The sequence below is a fragment of the Gastrolobium bilobum genome, unplaced genomic scaffold (assembly GCF_033153095.1).
Source record: "Gastrolobium bilobum isolate Gb01-03AN ecotype WA unplaced genomic scaffold, APGP_CSIRO_Gbil_v1 utg24297, whole genome shotgun sequence".
In the NCBI taxonomy this organism is placed as follows: domain Eukaryota; kingdom Viridiplantae; phylum Streptophyta; class Magnoliopsida; order Fabales; family Fabaceae; genus Gastrolobium; species Gastrolobium bilobum.
This window is the reverse complement of record NW_026898011.1, coordinates 1-13,311: the sequence shown is the minus strand read 5'-3', so window position 1 is coordinate 13,311 and position 13,311 is coordinate 1. Positions and strand designations below refer to the sequence as shown.

Below are 13,311 nucleotides of genomic sequence, written 5' to 3'. Positions count from 1 at the left end.
AATTTTTTATTATGAACTCATATTTGGCATCAGAATTGCCAAATTAGGTCTCTAAACTTATTTTGTTCATTTTAAGCTCCACCAGTTGCTACACAGTAATGCAGAATATCCGGTAGAAAGCACTATTCATGACCTAGTCATGATTACAGTCAAAAAACTCGAAATCACGCTCTGAATCTAATTATTACATTTAAATCCTTAATTTAAATCTCTAATTAAGATTTACCTAATAGAGTCATTATAACTTTAATGCATGTTTTTTGAATTTCGAAAGGATTTGTTAACGTGAGAGCTCAGTTTTCTTTATTCTCTAAGTTTCCATACTTAATTCTAAAATCCTAATTATATAAGCTTGCCTTGACTTCACTTCTCTTTTCTTCACACTTTCAGCTTCTAGGTCTTCATTTTGACTCGAAAGCTTTGACTTTAGCTTTGGCTTTGTTTCTTGGACTTGTTCCTTGCTTTTTGTGTGTTGTCTTAGTATTCTTTCACTATTTGTTATCATCAATTTGTTATCATCAAAACTCAAGTATTTTCATTTCAATAACCTTTAAGGGTTCAACAAGGGAGAGTCAAAATGACAACACCAAACTATAGGTAGATCAACTGAATATAAGGGAAAACGAGTAGGGAGAAGACAAGAAAAGAGAAATTTAGGTAAAGAGAGAAAATTGGAGAGGGAGAAGGGTTTTGTGATTTTTCCATGCATATGTCATTACCATATCTCTATTATATACTATCACCAACAAGAGTTTTTTGCAACTGAATTTCACACAAAAGGGAAAAACAACGGTAAATTTGAGAAATCTGACAAAGAAATAGATTATTATCCTAAGATATAATAGAAGACCCATTAGTCGTAATTGTATATCTTGGGATTATGTCTCAGGCCTATGATCTTGAACTCTTCCAAGTAATTGGGCCTCCTCTTGTTTCTACTGAATCTGCCGTCTTCTCCGCTTTCCTTGACATGTATGGCACTACATATCCACTTGTCAATTGAGGCCAATAAAATTTTTAATTGGTGAACACTCATATAATCAACATCTAGTAGAATCTTCCTTGCCCTTTTGAATGCTTTTGTCTGACTCCAAAAATTTTCTCCAGACAGGGTGTTTCTGCCACACTACAGCCATTTCCTCAATTGGGACGCCCTTTGTTTCCGGAAAAAGTTTGTAGATGAATGTAGTCATGATCACCACAAAAAACCCAAAGAAGATGAACAAACCAAACTTCAAGTGACAAAGCATTAACGTGAAGAATTGGGCTATGAAGAATGTGCTGATCATGTTGACACAAACTGTGATACTCTGAGCTGCAGATCGAACCTCAAGGGGGAAAATTTCACTAGGTACCAACCACCCTAGGGGACCCCAAGACCAAGCATAACCTGAAACATATACACATATGACACCCACAACTACAACTGCGTACCACTTTGGCAATTTATCAGGGTTCCCACTAGTGCCAAATGCAGCAGCAATAGCAATTGTCATGATAATCTGTGACAAAAAACATAAATGGTATAATAATAGTTGGCAAGAACTAACAAACAAGACCAAGTAAACGAAAAAGGAAATATGTAATTTGTACGTACGGTACCTGACAAATCAACATTTGAGCACCACCCTCAAGGAAAAGACTTCGCCTTCCAAATTTATCCACAAGAAGAATTGAAACCAAGGTTGAAACTGGTTTAAAGCTGCCAATGATAACAGCAGACATGAGAGAAGCCGTGCTTCCAAAACCAATTGTTCTGAACAGTATAGGAGCATAGAATGTGATCACATTCAGACCAGTGAATTGCTGGAAGAAGGGTATGCATATGGCAAAAATAAGCTGAGGCCTATACTTTCTTTCCCTCAATGTTTTCCAAGGATGTTTCACTTTTTTGGAGGCCTCGCTAGCAGCAATTATATCACTAAACTCAGCATCAACTTCATTTGTGCCTCGAATTTTCTCAAGCTCTTTCCTTGCATCTTCAAGACGGCCGCGTTCAACAAGGGAACTAGGTGAGTCAGGGAGACAAATTGAGCCTATGACGAAAATAACAGCTGGGAGTGCACCAAGACCCAAGCTTAAACGCCATCCCTGACCATTAAGTACTTTTGCAAAGTAGTAGTTGAAGAGATTGGCCACAAAGATGCCTATAGTGATTGACAATTGGAAGCACATGTTGAGAGCTCCTCTGTATTTATAAGGTGCCATCTCTGAGACATAGATTGGCACTGACTGTAATCAAATGAAGTTCTTGATCAGTACACGACAAGAATCATATACAGCACACTACACCCAGACGAGCTTTAAAGAAAATGTACCTGATTAGCGCATCCAATGCCAAAACCAAGCAGCATTCTTCCAACAATAAGCATCCACATGCTTTCAGCTAATCCATTGAGCAATGCACCTGCTACAAAGAACATTCCACCAATAATCATAGTTGCGCGCCTTCCCATCAATCGGGTTATGCTGGATGCCCCTAGACCGGCAACAAGAGCAGTTAGATACAGAGATGATGTGAACAATGTCAATATCTGACTGTTGAATTTGCAGTACTGGTTTGAAGAAGGTTTCATGCTAGACTCCTGTTTATAAACCGATGGAAAGAATTGCTTCAGGAAGGAATCCATGGAGGTCACTCCACCTATGGACGCGGACACATTAAAATTCCCATATCAGAAATTAATTTCATCATTTTAAGATGCAAACAAGGTAACAAAAAGAATGTTTTAATTTATGTTAATACAACAAGGTTGGATTTACCTGAAACCCCATGATCATAACCAAAAATTAAGCCACCAGTGGCTGCCATGACACAAGTCACAACAACCCTAAGAGTGAGCTTTCCCGGATATATTATTGGAACTTCCATTTGTCCTGGCGCCACTGCTAGATCTTTTTGGGTTGAGCCTTATATTTATTGGACAAGTAACTTAATTAAGAAGACATTACAGCAGCTTGCAAGAGAAGAAAGACGACAAAAATAGCAACGTTGTACTGTTTTTTTGTTTTTTTTTTTTATATTTTTTACAAGGTCCTAAAATTAGATAATAGCATCAGTCTTTCTTATCCATCATTAGTTGATACCTGCTTCCTTGAATCGAGGATTTTTCCCAGGTAATCATGATTTCTGCCAGGTAAATAACGGACAAAACCGCTTGAGGATATCAACTATCAAGGATAAACATTTAACAAATAATAAAGTGATAAGAATGGATTTCTTAGCCAGGTAATATTCATGATTTCTGCCACTTTTGGTGCCACCTCAGTTTCCAAACTCGCTGTACCTTCTACCACCTCAACCCAGGGTAGGCGATTATATACCTTTTCCGTTGATGTTTCTGGAGTTTTTGTTTATATGTCTAGAATCTTAACGAGGGAATTGACATAGACTTTAATTGCTTGAGCTAAATTGTTATGTTTATTTCATCTCCTTCAGTCGAGTTATTTGTATCAGATGAGGTTTCCATATATATAAAATCATTGTTTGTTTTCCTTTGTCTTGTGTTTTCGTAAAAGTTCCAGTATTTGTAGATGGTATTTTGGCTTATTTCGAGGGGAGAAGGCACTTTAGTTCAGCATTTTGTACATTAACATAGCAAGCTTTCTATTATCATGCGATTGCAGCTTATTTCTTGTCCTTTGTTCATGATAGAAAAGAAGTTCATTAAGATATTGGTACGTAATATGCTATTGACAACTGACAAGTGACACAAATTTGGAAAACTAACAATTTCAACAATATGGTAAAGTTGAGAGGCGGCTAGAAGAGACTTGCACTTACAATTTTTTATGAAATGGCAAGACTAGTTTGTGATTATGAGGTGTATGATGGCTGACAGCATTAAATTTGAGGATTTGCATCACAGAGATAATTGCATTTTAAGGAGCTGCAGTTTTCAGCTTTAAACTGAGTTAGGCCATAAATGAACCTGTAATATAATGATTTCTGTACTCTAAAAGTGATTACGCTTGGGTTTTGCTGATTTCAGTAGTAAATCTTGGATTTTACTTCTAATTGAAACTTTCTTATAAAGTTCTGCACCACTTGCTGGTTGTTTGTCATGATTGTTTTAAATCAATGAGTAATATCATATTAAGTAGTGGCCGTGATATTAGCAGTGTAACACTTCTTCGGTTTGAATAATTTGGTTTAAGTAAGATCATGAGTGAATTAGGTTCGAGTGAGACTCTTAAGCCCACATAAACCATACGCCCCATTTGGGTTTTAGTGCTTAAAATTTTCTCCCTTAATAAACCCAAATGTGTTAGAAGACCCAATAGAGTTTCAGGATGTTATGGATCTATATAAAGCCCATATGCTTGGAAGGCCCAATAGAGGAGGGGCAACTAAGTTGCCCGCAAACAACAGAGCAGGCCCAGAGGAAGAAGGTCCAAATGGTTCAAACCTTACGGTAAACACTATAAATAGGAGCTAAAGATCATATGTATGACTAATCTCTTTCTAATATATTTTATGCAATTACAGTGCACACATACCACCCCCATTTTTGGCTAAGGCCTCGCAATTGTGTACCGTGATTTGCTATCTCCAAGATACCTAGTTCATAGGTATCTAGAGAGAGCACTAGATCCAATATTGACCTACAAGCCCTTGGCTAGACATCTCTGTCATATACAGACAGAACACGGGTCATGTGTTCTAGTAAGTTAAGGAGTTGACTGGGTAAAAATGAGTTTTCGTGTAATTCTTAATTTGAATTTGAATTTTCAACTTTGAATTCAAGTTTAAATTAAAAGTTATGATAAAAATGAATTTTAATTTAAAGTTTAAATTTGAATTTAAGAGGTTAAGTGGATAAGGATAATTATACAGATAGAACACTGGTCATGTGTTCTAGTAAGTTAAGGAGTTGACTGGGTCAAAATGAGTTTTCGTGTAATTCTTAATTTGAATTTGAATTTTGAACTTTGAATTCAAGTTTAAATTAAAAGTTATGATAAAAATGAATTTTAATTTAAAGTTTAAATTTTGAATTTAAGAGGTTAAGTGGATAAGGATAATTATGAATTGTCCATTAAGATAATTACGAGGATTTGCTAATTTAAATAAAGTATTATCAAATAGAGATTGAATAAGGCTTCATGAAACAACTTAATCATTTGCATTACGAATTCAAACGGAATTATTGATCAAGCAACAATCAGGATAGGGAGAATACTTTTAGTGCTACAATAGCACCGAGTCTTCTATGCTACTGCAACACAAATTAAGACATGTTTATTAATTTTCCAGATTATTTGGCTTACGTGGAATTTAATATTTTCTTCTTCTGTCAGTGTAAGAACTCGCACCGTTAACTAAGGAAGTTAATTAATTAATTGTGAGAAATTAGAAAATAATTCTATAATTGATCCCAATAATTATGAGAAGACTTATATAATTATGGTAAGTGTTTAATAATGTTGAAAGTCGTTTTTCTGATGAAAAGTGCAGATACCAGTTCTGCTACAAGGTATAAATGCGTACCGATCAAGAATCCCGCAAAGTTATAATAAGAGTGGGAATATTCCTAGAATAATATATAGGACTGTGATTTCAAATTTTGAAGTTACAATAATGAGAACTGGTGCCAGCACTGACACTGGCTATGTAAAAGCGCGTACCGGAAAGGTGCTGCGAAAAATAATATAAAAAATATGATAAATCCTAGAAAAATAAGTTGGTTCATAATCTAAAGTTTGAGATTAAAATGCTAGGCGTAGCTATTTTTGTTATTACTGTGTGTTTTAACTTAAGTGGGCCTATATAAGCTAGTGGCACAATGCCCTAGGTCAGAGTGCAAACCTCCTACGTGAGTTTTTGGACCCCCTTTGGCTGCTGGTCAGTTTCTTCCTTTGCCACCTTCTTCCTCCATAGCAAAAGCTTCAAGAAACCATTTGTATTCCTTGTTTCTCTACCATATCACCTTGTGTGAGTGAGGGCTTGCCTTGGGTGTTAGTAGGGGACCTTTTTTTGAGTTTCGTTTTAGAACTTGTGAGGATTATGGGGTGGTGTTTCTGAGTTGTGTGAGTATAGCCATTTTCTTGGCATTTTGAGCTCCAAGTTGTGAGCTTTGTGGAGAAAGAGACCACCTTGAGGTGTCAAATTCGTGGGCCTTAGAAGTCAGTGTTGTGTGACTGTGTTGGAAGCTCTAAGGAGGAGTCTTTTTCTGAGTTTGTGAAGCCTAAGGTATACCATGATCATAGCCTTGATGTTTTGATGAGTTTAACTTGTTTAATCCTTTAAAAAAAGAAAATTTAACCATTTGAGTAAAGGATTGTGTTTCTGAGTTCATAACATGGTAATGAATATCTATTTATGGAGTCATTGGACTCCAAATCACGTTTGAACCCTTAAAAGTGGGATTATGCAGAAGTCTGATCGAATTTATGCATTCTAATGGAGAAGTATTTGAATACTTTTCGTATAGTATTCGAATACTTGTCCTCTGGTAGTCGAATACTCCATGATGGAGTATTGGGATACTTTTCTGGGAAGAAAAGTATTCGGATACCTTTGAAGAAGTATTCGAATACTGGAGAGTATTCGAATACAGTGAGTTTTGGTATTCGGATACTGTAGTATTCAGATACTTGGGGTGTTGGTATTCGAATACCTCATGGTATTCGAATACTTTAGTGAAAGTAATCGAATACTTTCTGGAGGCATGGAGTATTCGAATACTCTTCAAGGAGTATTCGAATACCTCCTGCATAAACAACATGAAATGACTTAAAATGAGATGGAAAGCCTTAATCACTTAATGTAACCTTGGTGAATGGTTATTGATGATTATTTACTGTATAACAGATTGTGATTGTGTTGTTTGTGGGCTTTGAGCTGGTGAGGACTCTTGGCTTGGATAGTTAGCTTGCAAGGTAAGCTTTCGTGTCCTCGGCTTAGCCATTGTTTGTTCCATGGAGAATGGTTTATATGCATGATTTGTTTTCATGTACTGTTTTATTGAAATGCTATGGAGCTGTTAAGTGCAAAATGCTTATGATATCTATGTGGTGTTTCGCCTAGCCAGGAAGCCATGGGGTGGTCCTGGGGGCGGGTACAGCACGAGCGTGTACTGTGTGGGTAATAGACGTATTCCTGCACTTCTCTGATCAGTAGATAGATATAACACACATGACATGATTATCTGCTGCATTGCACTGAATTTTGAACTGATATTGAATTACTGCTTTTAGAACTTATATTGCACATGTAAGTGAGCTTGGGGTGGAAGATCCTTGAGGACCCCTTGTCTTACTGAGATTTCTGTTTAGAGATCTCACCCCACGTTTGAGGCACACGTTTCAGGTTCAGGTAATGCGGGGTTGAGACCTCTAGCGCCAGGAGGCCGGAGCTGAGTTAGATGTCTGCTATTATGATTATATGTTTGGATGCTGGATTATATTTGCTGATGATATGCCTTTAGCTTGTTATTACTATGTTGCTGTTGTTGAGATTATGTTTGGCCTTCTTGCCTTATTTGGAGAGCATGGGGATTGTCCATGCCACATTTGATTATGTATTGTTGTTTAGATTTGAGTTGTATAAACCATCAGGGTTGTCCGTGTAACACCCCGTTCTAGAACCGGTTTGTTAACATCGCATTATGATATTAAGCGCAGTTACAATCACATGGGTTCCATTAAAATCCGGATAAATTTTTCATTTTAAAACGTACCGAACTTATAATACCCAATTTCGTGATCATAACCATATTACCTTGCGGAAACAGATAAATTAAGCTTAACATCATGTTCATTTCCCATTTTTAAACCATTAATTTACTTCTTGTTTAGTTCAATACTTCTACTATATTGTAGGTTTCTTCATTAGCTACCTGTGGCTTCAAACCGTGCTCAAATCGGAGCACTGTAGCCCAAGTTAGGACCATTTGAAGCAACACAAGAGAGTGTTGGTCACAGGCCCAGCGCGCTTCAGCGCGCTACCGGGCGCTCAAGCGCGCGCTATCGGGCGCTAAAGCCTCCATCTGGGCGCTTAAGCGCACGGAGGCAGTAAGCATCAGTATTTCCAGTGTGGATGGGCGCTTAAGCGCGCAACAGGGCGCTCAGGCGCGCTAGCCTGGGCGCTCAAGCTCCCACTGGGACGTTTTAGCGCGCAGAGACAGAAGCATCTCCTCCTTCAGTGGCGAAGGGCGCTTAAGCGCGGACCAGGGCGCTCAAGCGCGCAACCCTGGGCGCTTAAGCCCCACCCTGGGCGCTAAAACACGAGGGGGCAGTAAGCATCACAACTTTCTGCAGCAAAGGGCGCTTAAGCGCGAGCCAGGGCGCTCCAGCGCGCAATCCTGGGCGCTTAAGCCCCCACTTGGGCGCTCCAGCGCGAGGAGGCAGAATGCATTGGCACTCGCAGGGGCAGCAGGGCGCTTGGGCGCGCTCCTGGGCGCTTAAGCGCGCTGCCAGGGAATTCCAATTCCCACATTTCTCAAGTCCAAGCCTAGGGGAAAATGCATCCCCATTACAAACCCCAAATGTCCATGCCCCAAAACTAAATCCTAGCACTCATCCAACCTCTCCTCATGAGATTTAGCTAGAATTTGGACAGCATGACCTTTGTTTTCTCATCGTTTACCAGTTTAAACGAAGAGGGTACCTAATTGATTTTCAGCCCAACCAATTCAACAACTCAATACATAACAAGCATGCATATATTGAATTCCAAGTAGGCATCATTTACATTACATATCCTTTACAAATCATAGAACTTAGCTTACAAAACACTATGATCATTCCCTTGGCTCCCATCAACAAAAGGTGTAACCAAAGGCATGAGCATAGGCTAAGTTCATCCAATGAATCAAGATATACAAATGATCATGGGCTTTCAAAATAAAATCCTATACATGTCAACTACAAAAGGCATGCATAAACTCAAAGAAGTGCCATATTTCATGCATAATCTAGGTATGGCCACTTGCCACCAGAGGCTCCTGCAGCATCCTTACCTGAAAGGGGGTCCCCACAACACGGGGTGAGATATACGAATATATCCAGTAAACCAGGGGTCCTTGGAGCATCTCTCCACCCCACAGTTCCATATCAGTGTAATAGCAATAACAATAATAATGCAGTAAATACATATCTATGCAAAGTGCAATACATCTCCAGGAGAAATCCCTCGAGCTCTCAAGCTGTCCTAAGGAAACTCAGATGCAAATAGTCCTACTGGCCAGCTAACTACCAAGTATGATTTACGCATCGTCATGCCACATACCAACATAGGGAAACACCATCCTATGCCACACCAAATGCATACACATACGTATAACAAAGCATTACACTATTTTATTGCATTTATATACACAATCACAACCTCCACCCTTTCAGGGCTTGGTAGAACAGTCAAGGGAATTACACCCAAGGTCCGAAGGCTTACCTCAATGCTTCAGTCAACCTTTGTTCTTCACCAACAGTTTCAGCAATCAACTTTTACAAACATACACCTACACATGGTGTAATGCAATCAACATTGCATCCAAGAGTATTTCACAATCAACCATCAATTACTCAATTCAAAGCACAACACAAGTATGAGCTTACCAATTCCAATGAGCTATTCAAGCTCCATAGCTTGCTCCAATGGTTGATCACTCACGGTTGGTCCAAATGTCTCAATCCTAGACATCACAAGGATCCAATCAATCATTCAACTCACTAATTGTTCAACATGCTAGAATACTAACCAATCCAAGCATGAATTTTCCAATATTATGAACAATTATCAAATGACTATCTAGGCTCATTTCCACCGATTAAATGACATTCCTAGCATTTTCCATAACATGCTCTAAGCTCCATTCTTCCTAGAACATAGCTAATTCAACTACATTTCATAAAAATCCCAATTTACTATTCACAAACCCTAACTCATGCAAATTTCAAGGAATCATGAGGTTCAAGGGTTAGAATCTTACCACCAATGGTCACACAACCAAGGATTGATGGCTCCTCAAGCTTCAATGGAGGTAGAAACTCTCAAAACCCCAAATTTCTCCAAAGGGCCGAATTTTTGAGAGGCAATATCCCTCTCCACAATGCTCCCCACTCAAAACAAAGCTAGGATTATGAAAGAGGGGAAGATTTAGAGTGGTTTAGGCTTTTGAATCACTCCAATCGGTTGGGTTTGCTCTCTCTCTCTCTCTCTCTCTCTCTCTCTCTCTCCTCCTCTCTCTTCTTCTTCTTCTCTCTTCTTCTTCTCTTTTTCTGGCGTCGACGGGCTGGGTGGGAAATGGGGGTCATTTGGTGACTTAAGTCACTTAACATAGGTTAAGTGGCTCTAAGCGGGTATTGGTTCGTCTATCTATTTAACTCCAATAATTACCAAACTTTACCCAAAAGTCTGGAATATTATTCTAGGAATATTACTATTTTTATTTTTATATTTTGGGTACTTTTGACAGTACCCATTTATACCCCTTAATTTTCACTGAGTACACTTTTTAACTCCAAAGTGACTCAGATTCATTTTATTATTAAGCCTCATACTTAATTTCACCCAGTAAAACATGTTTAATTAATTAATTACACTTGATTTCCTAATTAATTAATATGGGCTATTATAGTCACCCCACCTTTTAGCGATTTTGTCCGCAAAATCAAGAACGTACCTGTCCTTAAACTCAGGATATTGCCGGAGAAGCTCATCTTCCCGCTCCCAAGTGGACTCTTCAGGCGTCCTTCCTTCCCACTGGACTTTCACCATAGGAATAGATTTATTTCTCAGCTTCTTCTCATCTCTTTCGAGTATCTTCAGTGGTCCAATAGGAGTCTTCAAATTCTCCCGGATTTCAACATTATCAGGTTGAACCACATGAGAAGGATCAGCTACATATTTCCTCAGCTGAGAAACATGAAACACATCATGTAAATTTGCTAATTGCGGAGGTAAGGCAAGCTGGTAGGCAACCGGTCCCACCCTACGAAGAATCTGGTAGGGTCCAATAAATCTCGGACTCAGCTTCCTCACTCCAAGGGCTCGTCCCACACCCGTAACCGGTGACAGCTTCAGGAACACATGATCTCCCTCCTCAAACTCTAGAGGTCGATGCTTGAGATCATAGTAACTTTTCTGACGATCCTGAGCCTTTTTCAGACGATCCCTAATCATTTTGATCTGCTCAGTAGTCTCCTGAACAAAATCCAATCCAAACCGCTCTGTGTCTCCAACCTCTGACCAACAAGTAGGTGTCCTACACCTGCGACCATACAAGGCCTCGTAGGGAGCCATACCCAGACTAGCATGGAAACTATTATTATATGAAAACTCAACCAGTGGGAGATATCGATCCCATGCAGTACCCTGCTCCAGGGTGCAAGCCCTCAGCATATCCTCCAACGTCTGAATGGTCCTCTCAGTCTGACCATCCGTCTGTGGGTGATAAGCAGTGCTCAGTCTCAACTGAGTGCCAAGAGCCTCCTGCAATGCTCCCCAGAAGCGAGAAGTGAACTTCGGGTCCCGATCACTAACAATGCTTTCAGGCACCCCATGAAGCCTCACAATCTCCTTCACATAGAGCCTAGCCAATCTCTCCGCAGAGAAATCTACCCGAACTGGCAAAAAGTGTGCGGATTTTGTCAATCTATCCACAATCACCCATATAGAATCATAACTAGCCTGTGTTCGCGGCAATCCCACTACGAAATCCATGGAGATACTCTCCCATTTCCATTCAGGAACATCCAGAGGTTGTAACATACCAGAAGGCTTTTGATGCTCAATCTTTACCTTCTGACAAATGAGACACTTAGAGACAAATTCGGCAATATCTTTCTTCATACCAGGCCACCAGAAATTCATCTTTAGGTCCTGATACATCTTTGTAGCTCCCGGATGAACTGTAAAATGACCCTTATGAGCCTCTGTCATCACTTCTTCCGCCAACTGCCTAGGTACAACTACACGACCCTGATATAATAGTATACCCTCATCATTGCAGGATACACCACTCTGACCTTTTAGTCGTCTAGCACTTTCATTTTGCAGCTGGGCTTCTTTGATTCTGGTCATCAGTTCATTCTCAATGCTCGTGATTTCAAAGCCACAAATTTTACATGGAAAGATTTTAGATAATTGAATATCTCTGAACCTCTCTATCACATCATAATCTCTAATCATCATGCTTGATATGCTCACAGATTTACGGCTCAGTGCATCAGCTACAACATTAGCCTTGCCAGGATGATATTTCAATTCAAAATCATAGTCTTTTAGGAACTCGGTCCACCGTCGTTGTCTCATATTCAGCTCCTTTTGATCAAACAAGTATTTCAAACTCTTGTGATCGCTGAATATTGCAAATTGCATTCCATACAAGAAATGCCTCCACTGCTTCAACCCAAAAACAATTGCAGCAAGCTCAAGGTCATGGGTTGGATAATTTTCTTCATGCGGTTTCAATTGCCTCGATGCATAAGCTACCACTCGCCTATCTTGCATCAGCACACATCCCAATCCCTTCTTGGAAGCATCGCTGTATAGCTCAAATTCACCTTCCGGGTCGGGAAGTACTAACACCGGAGCGGTCGTCAGTTTCTCCTTAAGGCTCTGAAAGCATTCTTCACATTCTTGTGTCCAAACAAATGGAGTATCCTTCCGGGTCAAACGGGTCAATGGCAACACCATGGCTGAAAATTCTTTAATGAATCTCCGGTAATAACCAGCCAAACCCAGAAAACTTCTTATTTCTGTTACTGTCTTGGGTCTCTCCCAATCAACAACTGCCTCTATCTTGCTAGGATCAACTGCTACTCCCTCAGCAGAGATAACGTGACCCAGAAATTGCACTTGAGAAAGCCAAAACTCACATTTAGAAGGCTTTGCATATAACTGTTTCTCTCTGAGAATTTGCAACACAGTTCTCAAGTGACCTTCATGCTCTTCCTTACTCTTGGAATATATCAGGATATCATCAATAAACACAATCACGAATTGATCCAGAAACGGCTTAAATATGCGATTCATGTAATCCATAAACACCGCAGGAGCATTAGTGAGTCCAAATGGAATTACTTGATACTCATAATGTCCATATCTAGATCGGAAGGCAGTCTTCGGAATATCTTCCTGCCTAATTCGGATTTGATGATAACCCGACCTCAAATCAATCTTTGAGAAGACACAAGCACCCCTCAACTGATCAAGCAAATCATCTATGCGAGGGAGAGGATACTTGTTCTTAATGGTAACCTTATTCAACTGACGGTAATCAGTGCACAATCTCATGCTACCGTCCTTCTTCTTAACAAATATGACTGGTGCTCCCCACGGGGACACACTTGGCCGGATAAACTGCT

At 39.6% G+C, this 13,311-nt stretch overlaps 1 protein-coding gene and 1 long non-coding RNA gene across 2 annotated transcripts; both read right to left on the bottom strand.

Annotated features, from left to right (window-relative positions):
• Positions 1-1,040: 1,040 nt before the first annotated feature.
• On the bottom strand, positions 1,041-2,872 carry LOC133312204 (sugar carrier protein C-like). Its single transcript, XM_061513372.1, has 4 exons — positions 2,764-2,872; positions 2,319-2,644; positions 1,603-2,232; positions 1,041-1,502 (listed from the first exon to the last, which is right to left on the bottom strand). The coding sequence occupies exons 1-4, from the start codon at positions 2,870-2,872 to the stop codon at positions 1,041-1,043; spliced, it is 1,527 nt and encodes a 508-aa protein (XP_061369356.1).
• Positions 2,873-8,664: 5,792 nt separating this feature from the next.
• Positions 8,665-10,020, bottom strand: LOC133312205 (uncharacterized). The gene is made up of 4 exons (XR_009751650.1): positions 9,933-10,020; positions 9,559-9,635; positions 9,395-9,461; positions 8,665-8,963 (listed from the first exon to the last, which is right to left on the bottom strand). It is a non-coding gene; the product is annotated as an uncharacterized LOC133312205 (long non-coding RNA).
• Positions 10,021-13,311: the final 3,291 nt, after the last annotated feature.